Genomic DNA, 15,850 nt, shown 5'->3' on the forward strand with positions numbered 1-15,850 from the left:
TAAAGTGAACTTTGGCAATTTATCATTTTAGGAAACATGTTAAACATTTCACAGTTCTGTTCACTGTAGTGTGTTCTCTAAAGCCACGTTGGGATTAATCCAAACAATGAATGCTTTAAGCATTAGCCTGTAATATTTTTTATCAGATATGTGGCCATTTAAATTCCATAAATTTAATTGTTTATTTTTAAAGAATTGATTATTTTAAGAGGAGCTGTATCTGGATTTAAAATGTTTCCAATCCTTTTGAGCATAGTTAGGAAGCAAAGTACTTTGATAAGTAATACTTCAATATTTAATAACAATTTTGAATACCTATTTTTGATGAGGCCATGTTCTCTACTCTGAAGAAATTTAAAGTTTAGACGGGAAGGCAGACAAGTACAAAAAGAGATTATAGAGTAGGGTTATAGGGTAAGATACATGAGTATCTCTCCAAAACGATGGGGTGGAGTGTGGGGATAGCAGATGGGAGAAAGGACATTTCAGGTAGGAGAAACAATAGGTTTGAATATTCTTGAGGCATAAAACAACATGATTTAACTACAAATACTTCGGTATAACCAAGGAAAGGGATAAAATAACAAATTTGAGGATTTTTTCTTCTTTTATTTATTTATTTTATTTATTTTTTTTTTTTAATTTTTTTTTTCAACGTTTATTTATTTTTGGGACAGAGAGAGACAGAGCATGAACGGGGGAGGGGCAGAGAGAGAGGGAGACACAGAATCGGAAACAGGCTCCAGGCTCTGAGCCATCAGCCCAGAGCCTGACGCGGGGCTCGAACTCACGGACCGCGAGATCGTGACCTGGCTGAAGTCGGACGCTTAACCGACTGCGCCACCCAGCGCCCCTTCTTTTATTTATTTTTAATGTTTACTTATTTATTTTGAGAGGGGGAGGAGGTATAGAGAGAGAGAGGGAGAGAGAATCCCAAGCAGGCTTTGCGCTGTCAGCACAGAGCCTGACATGGGGCTCCATTCTCACAAACTGTGAGATCATGATTTGAATCAAAATCAAGAGTTGGATGCTTAGCCAACTGAGCCACCCAGATCTGCCAAGGATTTTTTTCTTCTTTCAAATAAACTTTTGGGCATAAGAGACTCTTAAAAACTGAGAACAAACTGAGGGTTGATGCGGGGTGGGAGGGAGGGGGGGTGGGTGATGGGTATTGAGGAGGGCACCTTTTGGGATGAGCACTGGGTGTTGTATGGAAACCAATTTGACAATAAACTTCATATGTTGAAAAAAAATAAAAAATAAAAATAAATAAACTTTTGGTAGTGTAAATAATATGCAATCAAATGTACCCATTTTAAGTGTACTGTTTGATGAGTTTTGACAAACAAACACCACAAAAAAGATACATGCATATATATATCTTTTCCAAGAACCCCAAAAGTTCTTTTACACTCCATGCAATCAATTCTCCCATCTAACTCCACTTCAAAGCCCCAAGATAACCACTGATCTGCTTTCTGTTACTATATATTTGATTTCATTTGTTTAGAGTTTGATTAAAATGATGTTATACAGTATGTACTCTTTTGGTCTCACTTCTTTTCCTCGGCATGATGTTTTTGAAAGTCATCTTTGTTGCTGCACCTATCATTAGTTTCCTTTTTATTGCTGAGTATTATTTCATTATAAGGACATATTACACTTTATCCATTTACCATTTGGGAAACATTTGGATTATTTCCAGTTTAGGGCTATTATTAATAAAACTGCTATAAACTGTCACATGGAAGTCTTGGTGTGGAATTATGTTTTTATTTATTTATTTTTTTTTGGTAAATACATACAGTGGAGTTGCTAGGGCAAATGGTAGTTGTATTTTTAACTTTATATAAAAAAAAATAGGACAATGTCCAAAGTGGTTGTACCATTTTAGTTTCTGTTTGCATAGTATATATGTTTTTCATCTTTTTAGTTTCAATATTTTTTGTGTCTTTGAATCTAGAATGTGTCTCTTGTACTGCAGATAGTTGTATCTTTTTAAAAATACATTCTGCAGGGGTGCCTGAGTGGCTCCGTCAGTTGAGTATCAGACTTAGGCCCAGGTCATGATCTCATGGTTCGTGGACTCGAACCCATGTTGGGCTCTGTGCTGACAGACCAGACCCTGGAGCCTGCTTCAGATTCTGTGTCTCCCTCTCCCTCTCTGCCCCTCCTCTGCTTATGCTCTGTCTCTCTCAAAAATTAACAAACATTTAGGAAAAAGTAAAACATAATAAAAATACATTCTGCAGATTTCTGCCTTTTAATCAGAATGTTTAATCCGTTTATATTTAATGTAATTACTGTTAATGTAGTATTTACACCTGACATTTTGCTATATATTTTCTTCATGTCATCTTTTTTTTTTTTTTTTTGCTGTTTTTCTATTCCTTCATTACTACTGCCTTTTCTGTTCAATACATAAAATCTAGTGTACCATTTTGATTCCCTTGTCATTTCTTTTATTATATATCATTTAACTATTTTCTTAGTAGTTGCTTTGGGGATTACAATTACTTCCTAAGTTATAACCATATAGTTCAGATTAATAGCTACTTTTATTTTTATTTATTTATTCATTTATTTTTTAAAGTTTATTTATTTTGAGAGAGACAGACACAGAGCAAGTGGGGGTGGGGCAGAAAGTGAGGGAGACAGAGGATCCCAAGCAGGCTTCGTGCTGTCAGTGCAGAGCCTGAGTCAGGGCTCAAACTCAGGAAACCTTGAGATCATTACCTGAGCCAAGACCAAGAATAGGATGCCTACCCAACTGAGCCACCCCGGTGCCCCAATACCAACTTAATTTTAATAGTATACAAAAACTTTATTACTATATAGCTTCCTTCCCTCCCCCCTCCTTTGTGTTATTGTGATACAAATTACATCTTTATACATAATATGCCAACACAGAATTATTATTATTGCTTTATACAGTTATTTTTTAAGTCATGTAGTAAAAACTTAATTACAACAAAAAATACGTTTAAACTGTCTTGTACATTTACTTATGTAGCTGTCTTTTCAAGTGTCCTCTATTTCTTCATGTGGCTTTGTGTTATTGTCTACTGTCCTTTCATTTCAACCTGAAGGACTCCCTTAAATATTTCTTACAGGGCACATTTCCTAGTAATTAATTATCTCTATTTTTGTTTATACGTATATTTTGGGAATATATTAATTTCTCCTTCATTTCTAAAGAATAGTTTTCCTAGATATAGAATTCTTGGTTGATATTTTTTTTCTTTCAGCATTTTGAACGTCATCCCACTGCTTTCTGCTTCCACAGCCTTGGTTGTAAAATTTTTTGAGGATTATGTGATGAGTGGCTTTTCTCTTGACACTCTCAAGATTTTTCTCCTTGGCTTTAGCTCTCAGTAGGTTGATTATAATGTGTCCAGGTGTGGATTTCTTTGAGTTTATCCCATTTGGAATTTATTAATCTTCTAGGATGTATAGATTAATGTTTTTCATCAAATTTAGGAAGTTTTAGACCATTATTTCTTCAAATATTTCTGCCTTTTTCTCTTTTTCTGCTAAGACTCCCATTATACATACGTTGGTATGCCTGATTATATTCTACAGACTTCCATGACTCTATTCATGTTTCTTCATTTTCTTTTCTATTTGTTCCCCAAACTTGATCATCTTAACTAAATCTATTTTCGAATTTGCTGATTCTTTTTTCCATCTGCTCAAATCTGCTATTGAACTCCTGTAATAAAATTTTTACTTCAGTTATTATACTTAACAATTTTTAACAATTTTTAAAAAAAATTTTTACTTAACAATTTTTAAAAAAATAATTCCTGTTTATTGATTTTATCTATTTGGTGAAATATTCTCCTCATACTTTCCTCTAGTTCTTTAGACATGGTTTCTTTTAGCTTTGTGAATGTATGTAATTTTTTTTTTTTTTTTTTTTTGAGAGAGAGGCCGTGCAAGGAAGAGGCAGAGAGAATCTTTTTTTTTTTTTTTAATGTTTAATTATTTCAGAGACAGAGAGACAGAGCACAAGTGGGGGAGGGGCAGGGAGAGCCAGAGCCAGAATCTGAAACAGGCTGCAGGCTGAGGCAGAGAGAATCTTAAACAGGCTCCACATTCAACGTGGAGCACAACACAGGGCTTGATACCATGACCCTGGGATCATGACCTGAGCCAAAATCAAGAGTCAGACACTCAATTGACTGAGCCACCCAGGAGCCCCTAAAATATCTTATATAAAGTCTTTATGTAGGAAGTTCAACACATAGGCTTTCTCAGGGATAGTTTCTATTAATTGCTTTTTTCTCTGTGTATGGGCCATACATTATTACTTATTTGCACGTATTGTATTGAAATTTTTTTTTTTTATTTTGAAAACTGGACATTTCAAATAATATAATGTGAGAATTTTGGAAATCAGACTCTTTCTCCCCAGGGCTTTTGTCTGTTAGAGTAGTTGTTGATTTAGTGACTTTTTTGAATGCATTCCTTAAAGTCTATATTCTTTGTTGTGTGTAACCAGTGAAGTCTTTGCAGTTAGCTTAGTGATCACCTGATGACTGGACAGAGATTTCCTTAAATGTCTTCAACCAATAATTCTCCTAGTCTTTGTTGAGGGGCTTAGTAAATGTGTTGGGGCAGGCCTTCAACACTGAGCCAGGGAGTTTACTCCTCTGTTTTAGTTTTCACTTCTTGCTTTTGTAGAGCCTCAAGGTCAGACAGAAGTGAGAGCTCGCGGCCTTCTCAGGTCTTTCCCAGCATTCACAGGGCCCTAGGTAGGCACACGCCCCTAAGCGTGCATATTACCTTCTAGATTCCCAGGAATGACTCAGAGTTTTTCATAGACCCTATGGACATCTCATTCCTTAGCTAAATACTTTAGTATGGCTGGAAGCAAGAGTGTTCTAAACAAAGTTGAGAGATTTTTGACCTTTGTATTGATTGTTGGGGGAGTCACTGGTGAAATTTTAAGCAAAGGGGCATGACTGTACTTATGCAGCTGAAAAAAAACTTTGTTAATTAAATGGAGAATGCATTGAAGGGGGACAAACTGAAGGCAGGGAGATTAAAATTATTGTTGCATTCTAGGAAAAAAGTAATTAAGGTTTGAGTTAAGGTTGAAGCAGAGGGAATGGTAAAAGGTGAGTGGTGGATCGGAAAAGGTCTTTTATAGATTTAAATCCTTCATGATTTCTAGGGTTATTAGTTGGGAGGCCAGTGGGAATAGGTGAATAAGAGGGAAATGTCAACTCGTAGGTCTGATTAGGGAAACCAGTTGAAGGATAGGCTCATTCACTGAAAAAAAGCAAATAGAAGAGGAACAGGTTTGGGGGTAAACATAAAGATGTTGATCCAAATATAGTATTACCTATGGTTAAAATAACCCATGTTTTTGTTTTGTTTTTTTTTTTTTAGATAGAAATGGACTATCTTTAAGAGGGAAATTCAGTATAATTATGCCTACTCAAGTAGCTTTGGATTCAGATGCTGTAATCCCTCCTTTCCCTCTATCCAGGGGATTCATCATTTTTGATTTAGGAATGCTTTAAAGATGCTCATTATTTGGAATATATTTGATAAAGTGAGAGGGACTTGGTGAACGTGTTGCCCTAAACAGAGCCTGTTGCGAAGTATGATATAAATTCGTCAGTATCAGTCATTTCTTGGGTGGTTTTGCTATCTGAAAACTTAGCACAGAGCAGATAATGGGTGAAACGTTATTGATGCTAATTCTATGGAGAAACGTCAGTAAGTGTTTTTTTTTGAGCCCTGTAAATTGGGCTTAAAATAGGTGGATTTAACATTTGGGAAACGTTGGTTTTCCTTGAAATCCAATCCCTGGAAAGCGGCGAAAACAAGGAGGCGGGTAGACTGCAGTGTGGAAAAGAATCCCTGACCGACTTCCCCTCTCTTTACACCCCTCCCTTTTCTGCTTCTCAGATGACCGAGTTCAGACGAACCTTTCAGTTTTTGAGTAGGACCGTGGTGAACACCCAAACGAAAGGGGTTCTGGTTTCTGCAACCCTGTAGTTACATTTCCTAGCCCGTCACCTCCTGGGCCCAGTAGGCGGGCGTCCCAGAGCTCGACCGCGGCCTGGACGCGAAGAGGAGGAGAGAAAAAGGTGGGGGGGGAGAAAAGGGTGAATGTCTGAGGGGCGGGAGCGGCGCCGGCGCTAACTTCCGTCCCGCCCTCCCAGCCTCGCCTGGAGAAGCGGGGTTGCCCGTGCCGTCCGGGTGGCGCAGGCCTCCGGGACGCCCGCCGAACTCCCGAGCCGTCTCCAATTGGCCGTCGGGGGAACGGAAGCCGAAGCAGAGGAGTGAACCCGGAAGTGCTTCGCCGCGGAGGCCCGGGCGACTCTTTTGAATGGAATCGGGCTGATTCATCGCCGGTTCGCGGAGCCAGAGCCCGGCGGAGTCTGAGTCGCCGCTGCAGCTACTGCCGTCTTCGCCGCCTCCGCATCACCGCAGGTGGGAGACGAGAATCCAGACCGCGGCCTCCCGTCCCCGCCCGCTTTCAGGTAAGACGGGGAAGGCAGGGCCCCGGAGGTCCGCGGAGGCAGCCGAGCTAGGCCGCCGCCGGCCCCGCGCCTTCCTGAGTCACGTTGCCCAGTCGGGTTGCCGCTGGAGGCCTGGGCCCTGAGGGAGGAGTCCAGTCTCCTTCGTACTCCTCGCCGGTAATTCGGGCCTCTCTGGATGTAGTCTCCTTCTTCCAGGAGTTTCTGCTTCGCTGAATTCATCACATTTGGGGGACCGTCTTCTCCCGACACCAGGAGAATCCTTGTGTATGGCCTCTGTGTGTGTGTGTGTGTGTGTGTGTGTGTGTGTGCTCTATTGATAGTTACTCCGGTGTTGAAAAACTTCAAAGAAGGCAGAGGAAACAAGGGAGAGAGAATTAAATTAACTTTTTCAGTGAAGGCATGCTTGCTTTATCACTTGTGCTACCCATGGGCCTTGACCCCTTTTTTTCTTAGTGTTAAGATTTCAGCTCCCTTCAAAAACCGGACAAAAACCCCAGAGATGCACTGGTGTTTAGCCTTGAAACTTTCCAAAGCAAAGTGTGGTTTTTCGGCTATGCTTTTTAGCTTACTTTCAGTTTGTCCTAATTGAGTAGTTGTTGGTGAATAGGTAGCATTTCCTGTTTTCAGTAAAGTAGAAATCTGCTCTGTGTTACCTCTTGGAACTTTTCCTTGGGACGTACTTTTGTCTCTTTCAAGAGAAGAAAAAAATGTAAACTTTTCGGAAGAGTTGGAATGTAAATTTGGTGACCGAATGAAAAAGTCTTGAAATAAAAAATGGTAACTTAAAAGTTGATAAAGATTCATGGGAAAGGCAGGGAAGAAGCCTTAAAAATTAGCATAGAAATGCAGTTCTAAGGTGTAAGTTTTTTTTTTTTTATTGCTACAAAAATATGTTTTTTATTACTAAGTTAATGTTTATGAGTAAAGGAATAAGTCAGCCACTATAATGTCAAAATAACAAAAAAGAACTGAATACAATGTTAGTGGAGATAATTAACACAATGGTGGCTTTTTTGTTTTGTCCAGTAAGGCTAGCAACTGGCTCATTTAAAGTTTATATGTTTTAAACAAATTTAACAGAAGTGGGACATTAACTACAATTAAGTTGTGTTCAGTGAAGTGATATTTAGTGAAAACCCTGGATATTGTCAGAAAACAGTTTTGAAGTCATCTTTCAATGAAGCCTCACCTGTTGACTTTGGGAGATTGTTTTTTCTCCTCAGGGTTGCTTGGTAAATAATATTTTGCTGTTTTAATGTAAAGCTTATTTTTGCGTTTATTTTTATGCTTGTGATGTAAACCTTGTTTTTAGTATGTAGGTTTACAACCTATGTTTGATTATCAGTAACAAGAGATTGTGCTTTTGTTTTCCATTATATAGAGTGTTCATTTCATAATTCAGTGTCCACTTCTGAAAGTCTGACCTGAAAATTCACATGATTTATTACTAATGAACTTGTCATATACCCAGTTTGTTGCACTCCTTTGACATTCATATCCTGCTTTGTGATATTTTGGTGTCCCCATCTGTAAAATGAGAATTGGATTAAATAATCGCTTCTGGCTCTAAGATGATCATAACAATAGCAGTAATTATTGAGTACCTTATAAACGTTCCAGGCACTATAAGAGGTGCTTTGTATTTTTTCTTACACTGATTTGCAAGAGGTAAATTATTATCCCATTTTATGGATGAAGTCTAGAGACGAGAAGAAGGTAACTTTTTACAGATCGTACGGAGAGTAGGTCATAAAGCCCAGATTCAAATTGAGGTATGATAGCCTTCAGAGCCTTTCTGGCTCTACCCTGCTGCCTTTCACTATATGTATTTTTTGATGGGTTTATATCATGCCTCCCCAGATAGAGTATAAATTCTTTCAGTGAAAGTTAACTGAGTTTCTTAGTGGCTCTATTTCTGTATCACCTTATGCACAAAATAGTACAGGTTTTCCCTGCTATCTGAAAGTTAGCTTTACCCCACTTCACTTTTACAGAAGACCTGCATTATACCCATTTTTGCTAACAGATAGAAATCTGAAGAGGATTTTCGCTTTTACTAAATGGTAACTGTTTTCTTCGATTTATACCATTTCCACTTAGGAAGGTTTTCATAGGAACATTCTGCTTTTGGATAAGAGGGGGAAACTTGTATTTAATGAATGTTTAATTGAAAGTTGTAATTAGGAGACAGCACAAGAAAAGATATTGGTAACAGTTCCATCTTTACTGTTCTAAAATGGAAAAATCTTGCTTTCAAAATCCTATTTATATAATTAAAAGTTTAATATCGACTCTGTTTCTTCCACTGAAGAAAGCCTTTAAGAAAGTCAAAAACGTTTCCAATTACTTTCCACAAATCAGAGTAGAGGAATTAGAAATACAGTGAGATCACAAATATGGAGTAAAAGATTTAGCATCAGTCTGAAAAGTAATGTAACTGTAGCATGGATTGGGGAGTAAAAAATGAAAATTGAACTAAGAAACAATGATAAACTCAAACAACTAAGGCCTTCATGATTTGTTGAATTTTATGAATTACTAGGAAAACGGTGTCCCTTGTCCCTTGTGAAAAGATTGAAGAGTTAAAAAATTGCCACATTCCAAATCCAGATTAAGATAGTTTTGAAGGATCTGTTTTTAGAGTTATTCATAGTTCCATACATTTCCTATAAGTATTTGAGAATTGATTTATTTTAATTCCATCAGGAACACAATCTAACTGTATCAGGTTCTAACCAGATACTAACTTAGGGAGATGAAGAAGTAGAAAATCATCAACTTTTAAAAAAAAATTAAAAATTTTTTTAAATATTTATTTTTGAGAGCGAGAGAGACAGAACATGAGCAGGGGGCGGGGGCAGAGAGAGAGGGAGACACAGAATCTGAAGCATTCACCAGGCTCTGAGCTGTCAGCTCAGAGCCCGATGTGGGGCTTGAACCCACTAACTGAGATCATGACCTGAGCCAAAGTCGTATGCCCAACCGACTGAGCCACCTAGGTGCCCCGAAAATCATCAACTTTTGATGTACAACCTTTTGAAAGTACTGATACTTATTTTGTATTGTTACCAATTTGGATTGTAAACATTATATATGACATATTAGTTACAGCTAAACACTTTGTTCATATTATCTGATAATGTTTTAAGTAAAGTTAATCATATCGTGAATGAGCTCTTGGGTCCCCTGCTTTTTGGTAGGTGTAAAAACTTGGTTTAGATCCATAGAAGTTTTCTATGGCCGGCCCTTCCTTCCTTCCTTCCTTCCTTCCTTCCTTCCTTCCTTCCTTCCTTCCTTCCTTCCTTCCTTCCTTCCTTCCTTCCTTCCTTCCTTCCTTCCTTCCTTCCTTCCTTCCTTCCTTCCTTCATTCCCTCCTTCCTTCCTTCCTTCCTTCCTTCCTACCGTCCTTCCTTCCTTCCTTCCTTCCTTCCTTCCTTCCTTCCTTCCTTCCTTCCTTCCTTCCTTCCTTCCTTCCTTCCTTCCTTCCTATTTTTGAGAGAGAAAGAGGGACGGGCAGAGAGAGGGAGACACAGAATCTGAAGCAGGCTCCAGGCTCTGAGCTATCAGCACAGAAGTCCGACACTTAACTAAGCCATCCAGGCACCCCTGTATGGCTTTTATTTTGAAGAATTGGAAGTATTGTCTTTTATGTTATAGTTTAACACTTTAATTTTATAAACCCTTTTGCTAAAATCTGCAAAATTCAAGTCCCTCTTCTCCAGTGTAATTCATTTAGTACTGTGAAATGTACCTATTGTTTTGAAATTCAGTAAGTGGCAAAGCATGTGGGAAGAAAAATCTTTGTTGTATGAACTGTAGCCATACTAAGGAAAGTGGTGCTGAGGAGAGCTGCTAGCACTCCTTGTTTACTCACTATATGTCAAGCATTATGTTAAGTGTTGTTTATGTCCATTGTCTTCTTTAATCCAAACAACTGTATAAGGTGGATGCTGTCCTTATTCCCATTTTGCAGATAAGGAAACTGAGTCTCAGGGAGGTAACTGACCCCAGGACACAGAGCTAGTAAGTATTAGAAGCAAGATTTGAGTCCTGGCACTTGTAACACAGAGTCATAGCTGTTAACCCTCATATAAAGTATGCATAGCATAAAATTTATCATTTTAATCATTTTTAGATGTATAGTGGCTTTAAGTACATTCATGTTGTGCAGCTGTCACCACCATCCATTTCTGGAAGTTTTCCATTTCCCAATTGCAATACTTGTGAAAACATTGATAGCTCGTAATTTTATTAAAGAGAGGATGGCTATCATCTCTGCTCACAAAATGTTTTTTGCTTTTAGATTTATAAACACCAATAGAGTTAGTCCAGTGATTTTTTTCATTCTACATTATCTGTTTACTTTTGTTCATCTTTGTGGACACTTCAGCATTTGTCCACATATGAGCTTCATCGACATCATTATACATCTCTTAGCAAAACAGGTTCTTGTTGTAAAATAGTGTGTAATGAAGTCCTTCTTGTTGAATTCCCAACCGGATGAGAAAGTTTTTCTTTTTTAGTCTTAGAAATACTGTTCACTCATTGATCCACTTAAAAAAAATTTTTTTTAATGTTTATTTATTTTTGAGAGAGAGAGTGAGCAGGGGAGGGGCAGAGACAGAGGGCAAGAGAGAATCCCAAGCTGGCTCAGCACTATCAGCACAGAGCCTGATGCGGGGCTGGAACTTAGCAACCGTGAGATCATGACCTGAGCCAAAATCATTCACAGTGTTGTGTAGCTACCCCATCTCTATCTAGTTCCAAAACGATTCCATCATTCTGAAGTAAAATCTCTTACCCCTTAAGCAGTTTCTCCATTTTACACCTTTCCTGCAACCTCTGGCGATCACTAATCTGCATTCCTTTTCTATGGATTCATATATTTGGGATATTTAATATAAATGAAATCATACAGTTTGTGACCTTTGTGCATGGCTTCTTTTATATAGCATAATGTTTTGAGGTTCATTCATAATATAACATGATGGTACTACATTCCTTTTTATAGCTTAATAATATTCCATATATTCCATCATGTGAATTTGTTTATCCTTCCATCTTTTGATGGACATTTGGGTTGATTTCATCGTTGGGCTGTTGTGAATAGTGATGCTATAAATCTGCATGTACAAGAGTTTGTTTTGAATACCTATTTTCAGTTCTTTTGGATATATACCTAGGAGTGGAATTGCTGGGTCATATGATCATTCTTTGTTGAACTTTTTGAAGAATTCCCAAACTGTTTCCAGCGATGATTGGTTCTTAAGTTCGAGAAGATCTTCAGATCTTAAGAAGTTCTTAAGATCGAGAAGATCTAGGGTATTGTCATTTGAAGATGTATAGCCTGAGATTTTGTTTATATCAGTGGTTCTGAACTGGGAATGATTTTTGCCCTTCCAGCAGACATTTGGCAATGTCTGGGGACATTTTTGATTATCACGACTTGGTACGTATTAACGGTACCTAATGGGTAGAGGCCAGGGATGCTGCAAAACATCCTGTAATGCACAAGACAGCCCCCTGTAACAAGAAATTTGGTTCTAAATGTCAATAGTGCTGAAGAAACCCTGGCTTATACCACCGATTTTATTGTTATTGTTAGAGACTAGAGTGTTACCTGTTTTTTACATTCACCTTGTGATTCTCTAATAATTGCAAAACTTTTTTTCTCTGTCAGTTTTCTCTTGGACATTATGAGTATAATATGCAAAGTTCTGAATTCTTAGCTGTGCTCAAATGAAAGCTAAAAAGACTACAAAGGTGATGTCTCTTGTCCTTTATGTGTTTTTGAAAAGTGGTAAATGCTTTGGACAGCACAATAAGAAGTGAAGGATGAAGCAATAGCAATAATGTATTTCACTATTGCATCATTTTGGATAATTCTTATTCTTCCATTTTCTTGGTTTTTTTTTTTTTTTCAGTCTTTTTGGTGTAGTTGGGAATAATTGACTAAGAAATGACAAACAAATTCCTCTGATAATGAAATAGCAAACTTTGAAATACAGGAAAAATAACATTACTAAGATTCCATAGTACATCATAGGTTTGTATGTAATGTGCAGTGGACCTATATAGTAATTGCACAATAGAATGTTCTATTTAAAAATATGAGTAAGTTTTCTCTGGTCTTTGAAACACCTCTAGAAAGACTAAAAGTCATAAAATGTCAATCCTTAAATATAACTAAAACTGCTCAAAAAAGAAACTTAGGAACAAAATTTGGATGTGGGGTCAATCCTTTGCTCTGTAGCTCTCTGGGATGCTATTTCTTCCATATTCTTCTGAAGTTGGTGATTAAAAATCAATTTTGAGTTCTATTTCAATTTTAGGAATTTTGCTTCGTTTAAAGCTCTTGGCATATTTTCCTCCATAGTTCTCAAAGTAATCATATCTTATTTACTTTTCTAGGAGAGAGAGAGAAAAAAAGTACTTGGGAAAAGTTATACCTGTCAGTATTAGCAGGAGCTTAAGAAGAAATTTGTCAAACAACGAATTGAAGCTTAACACCACAAGAGTTGTAGTTGCTGACCAGGTGAGAATTAAGAATGTATATAATTTTTGCCTACTGTTTTTAGGATATGATATATGAAAATGTATCTTTTAAAAAAAACAGAAAATGTATCCTTTTTTTTAACATACATCAAATTATAAATAAGTGATAGATGACCAGATTTAAGAGCTCATGAAAGTCATTTAGATAACTAGCATTTTTGTTCTTATTTGCTTTCTATAAACTCTTTTAAAAAGTAGTGTGATTTAGGGTGCCTGGGTGACTCCAACTCTAGGTTTCGTCTGGGGTCATGATCTCACAGTTCATGAGTTTGAGCCCCACGTCAGGCTCTATGCTGACTGCGCAGAGCCTGCTTGGGATTTCTCTCTGCCCCTCCCTGGCTTGCTTTCTCTCACTCTCTATCTCAAAAGATAAGTACATAAACATTAAATTTTTTTAAAAAAGTAGTGTGATTTAGAACCTTTATCAATGTATTTCATTTCCAAATGTTAATATTTTTATTAAATCTCATTATGTTATCTAAACTGTTTTAGTTTGTTAAATATTTTTTCCTGTTTGCTGAGACATCTAATTTTGCTAAAAACACAAATTTGACCTGCCAGATTTTCTTTCCCTCTGCTCCCCACATCGCTCATGTATATTCACAGCATCTGGAGTCTGTGTAAAGTCATCAGAAACAACACAGGGGAAATAGATAAACTGAACACAGCTGGGAATCGACTTTGGCCTGGAATGTATATAATGTCTAAAGTATACTGTTATTAGTTTTCTTACCATTTCTTCTTTAAGTTTATAAGCTAGAAATGGTACAAAAGAATTTTTTCCTTTGGTAATATATTCTAGAGAAATGTCTTTAATATTTTAAAATATTCAGGTTCCCCCCACCCCCCGTTTATAGACTTTAAAAAGTGCCATGTATTGAATGCTATATTTGAGTTGAGGAATTTTAATGAGAATTTGATGGAGATTTTGTTTGTAAATGTTGCTATTAGGAGGATGTGTTAACGTTGTAAAGCAGAAATTTTATCTGGACTATCAAGTTTTCTTGTGTGCCTTTCTTTTTTTAAAGTGAATTTATCCATTGTGAATCTCACAGACTTGTTGATATAAAGTTGTTTATAAATTGTTTATATAAAATTCAAAAACAACTAGTTTATGCCATTAGAAGTTGGAATTCTATCTTTGCGTGGTGGTAGGGACTGGAAAAAGGGGCATGACAGGTGTTTTTAGGTGCTGATAATGTTGTTTCTTATCTAGGTGGTGGTTATGGGAGAGTATTCACTTTGTGAAAATTCCATGCCTATATCATTTGTGCAAGTTTCCTATATGTGGACTTGAGTAAAGTTTAGAGTATTAACATTGTTAAATATAGAAGTAAATTGTTAGCAAGATTCAGCAAAAATGATTAGGCTGTAATGATCTTGAGTATATTATTAAGTTTTAGTTCGTATAGCAGTTCTAACTAGTAAAATAACATGAACAGATGACTAATTTGTTAGCATTTAATATAGAATATAAATTGTAATACCATTTTCTAAAGCATACATTTATTTTTTTAAATTTTTTTTATTAAAAAAAATTTTTTTTTTTTAACGTTTATTTATTTTTGAGACAGAGAGAGACAGAGCGTGAACAGGGGAGGGGCAGAGAGAGAGGGAGACAGAATTTGAAGCAGGCTCCAGGCTCCAAGCCATCAGCCCAGAGCCCGACGCGGGGCTCGAACTCCTGGACCGCAAGATCGTGACCTGAGTTGAAGTCGGTCTGAGCCACCCAGGCGCCCACCCAGGCGCCCCACTAAAGCATATATTTAGAAAGAAAAGGAAATTTTAAGGCACTAGCGATTTTCAAGTAGAAGAAGTGCTTCATTGCCATGTTTAACATTTAACAACATTTAGCTGTACTGATATTAATTTTTTATCATTTGGTTACTCTTTTTTTTCATTTGAGCCCATATTGGTACTCTTGCTATTTCTTTGATTTCTTCTGAGTTTTTCAAGCTTATAAGAATGTCTTCTATAGTTATTCTAGATTGATAAAATTAATCTTTGTATTGATTAACTCTAAAATTATAATTGAGACAGCAGTTGAATTTCCTCAGTGAAAAAGGTATATGTCTACACAACATCTGAAATAATGCAAAATGTCTGCGTAGGTTCTAGAACACTATCTTCATGCATTTAATGTTTACTTTATAATATTTCTTTTAGTATAATGAGTTCGTTTTAAAAAAGGCTTTGATGCTAATTCAGAGATCCATAATCTGCTCACAATGTCTTTCACATGTAGTTTTGATGATAACTGACAAGCTGTAAGTTAATTAGCACAGAACTTACTAATGAGGATGTTAAAATTTAATTTAAAAGTGAGGATTTTTATTTGTATACTCTGGACAAATTGAAGGAAATTCAATCATACATATGATAAGCATTTCAGGCACTTTTTCCTCATTCGGGTACTTTATTAGATAACAATGAGAAAATATAATTAACTTAATGATAGCAAAGTTTTGAAAGTATGCTAAGATTGCTTGTCTTTAAAATCGGGGATAACCCAAAACCAAAGCAGTAAAGTAAGGTCTGTTAATTAGCATGGAAGACAGCTTCTTGAATTAATATGTGGTGTTAATTAACAGGAAGTCTGATGTTGTGTTGTAATTACCACCAATATTTTTGACATACTGAGTGACTGAAGGTGAATTATATAGATAGCAATTGAGTAAACAGTTTTGTGCTTAGGAACGTTTTCCTTTGTTTCTGTTTCCTAGAAATATGGACAGACTTCTTAGACTTGGAGGAGGTATGCCTGGACTGGGCCAGGTTAGTATATATAGACCTTT

General features: G+C 36.8%; 1 protein-coding gene across 1 annotated transcript in view; it reads left to right on the plus strand.

Moving 5' to 3' along the window:
* The first annotated feature begins 6,154 nt into the window (after positions 1 to 6,154).
* The window catches only part of PSMD14 (proteasome 26S subunit, non-ATPase 14), a 100,690-nt gene continuing 90,994 nt past the window's right edge, over positions 6,155 to 15,850 (plus strand). The window contains exons 1-3 of the mRNA XM_030325206.2: positions 6,155 to 6,500; positions 12,912 to 13,035; positions 15,779 to 15,830. Coding sequence (XP_030181066.1) covers positions 15,783 to 15,830 — 48 coding nt within the window. The 5' untranslated portion in view covers positions 6,155 to 6,500; positions 12,912 to 13,035; positions 15,779 to 15,782. The remainder of the gene's footprint in view (positions 6,501 to 12,911; positions 13,036 to 15,778; positions 15,831 to 15,850) is intronic.

This window comes from Lynx canadensis, chromosome C1 (genome assembly GCF_007474595.2).
Source record: "Lynx canadensis isolate LIC74 chromosome C1, mLynCan4.pri.v2, whole genome shotgun sequence".
Lineage (NCBI taxonomy): Eukaryota > Metazoa > Chordata > Mammalia > Carnivora > Felidae > Lynx > Lynx canadensis.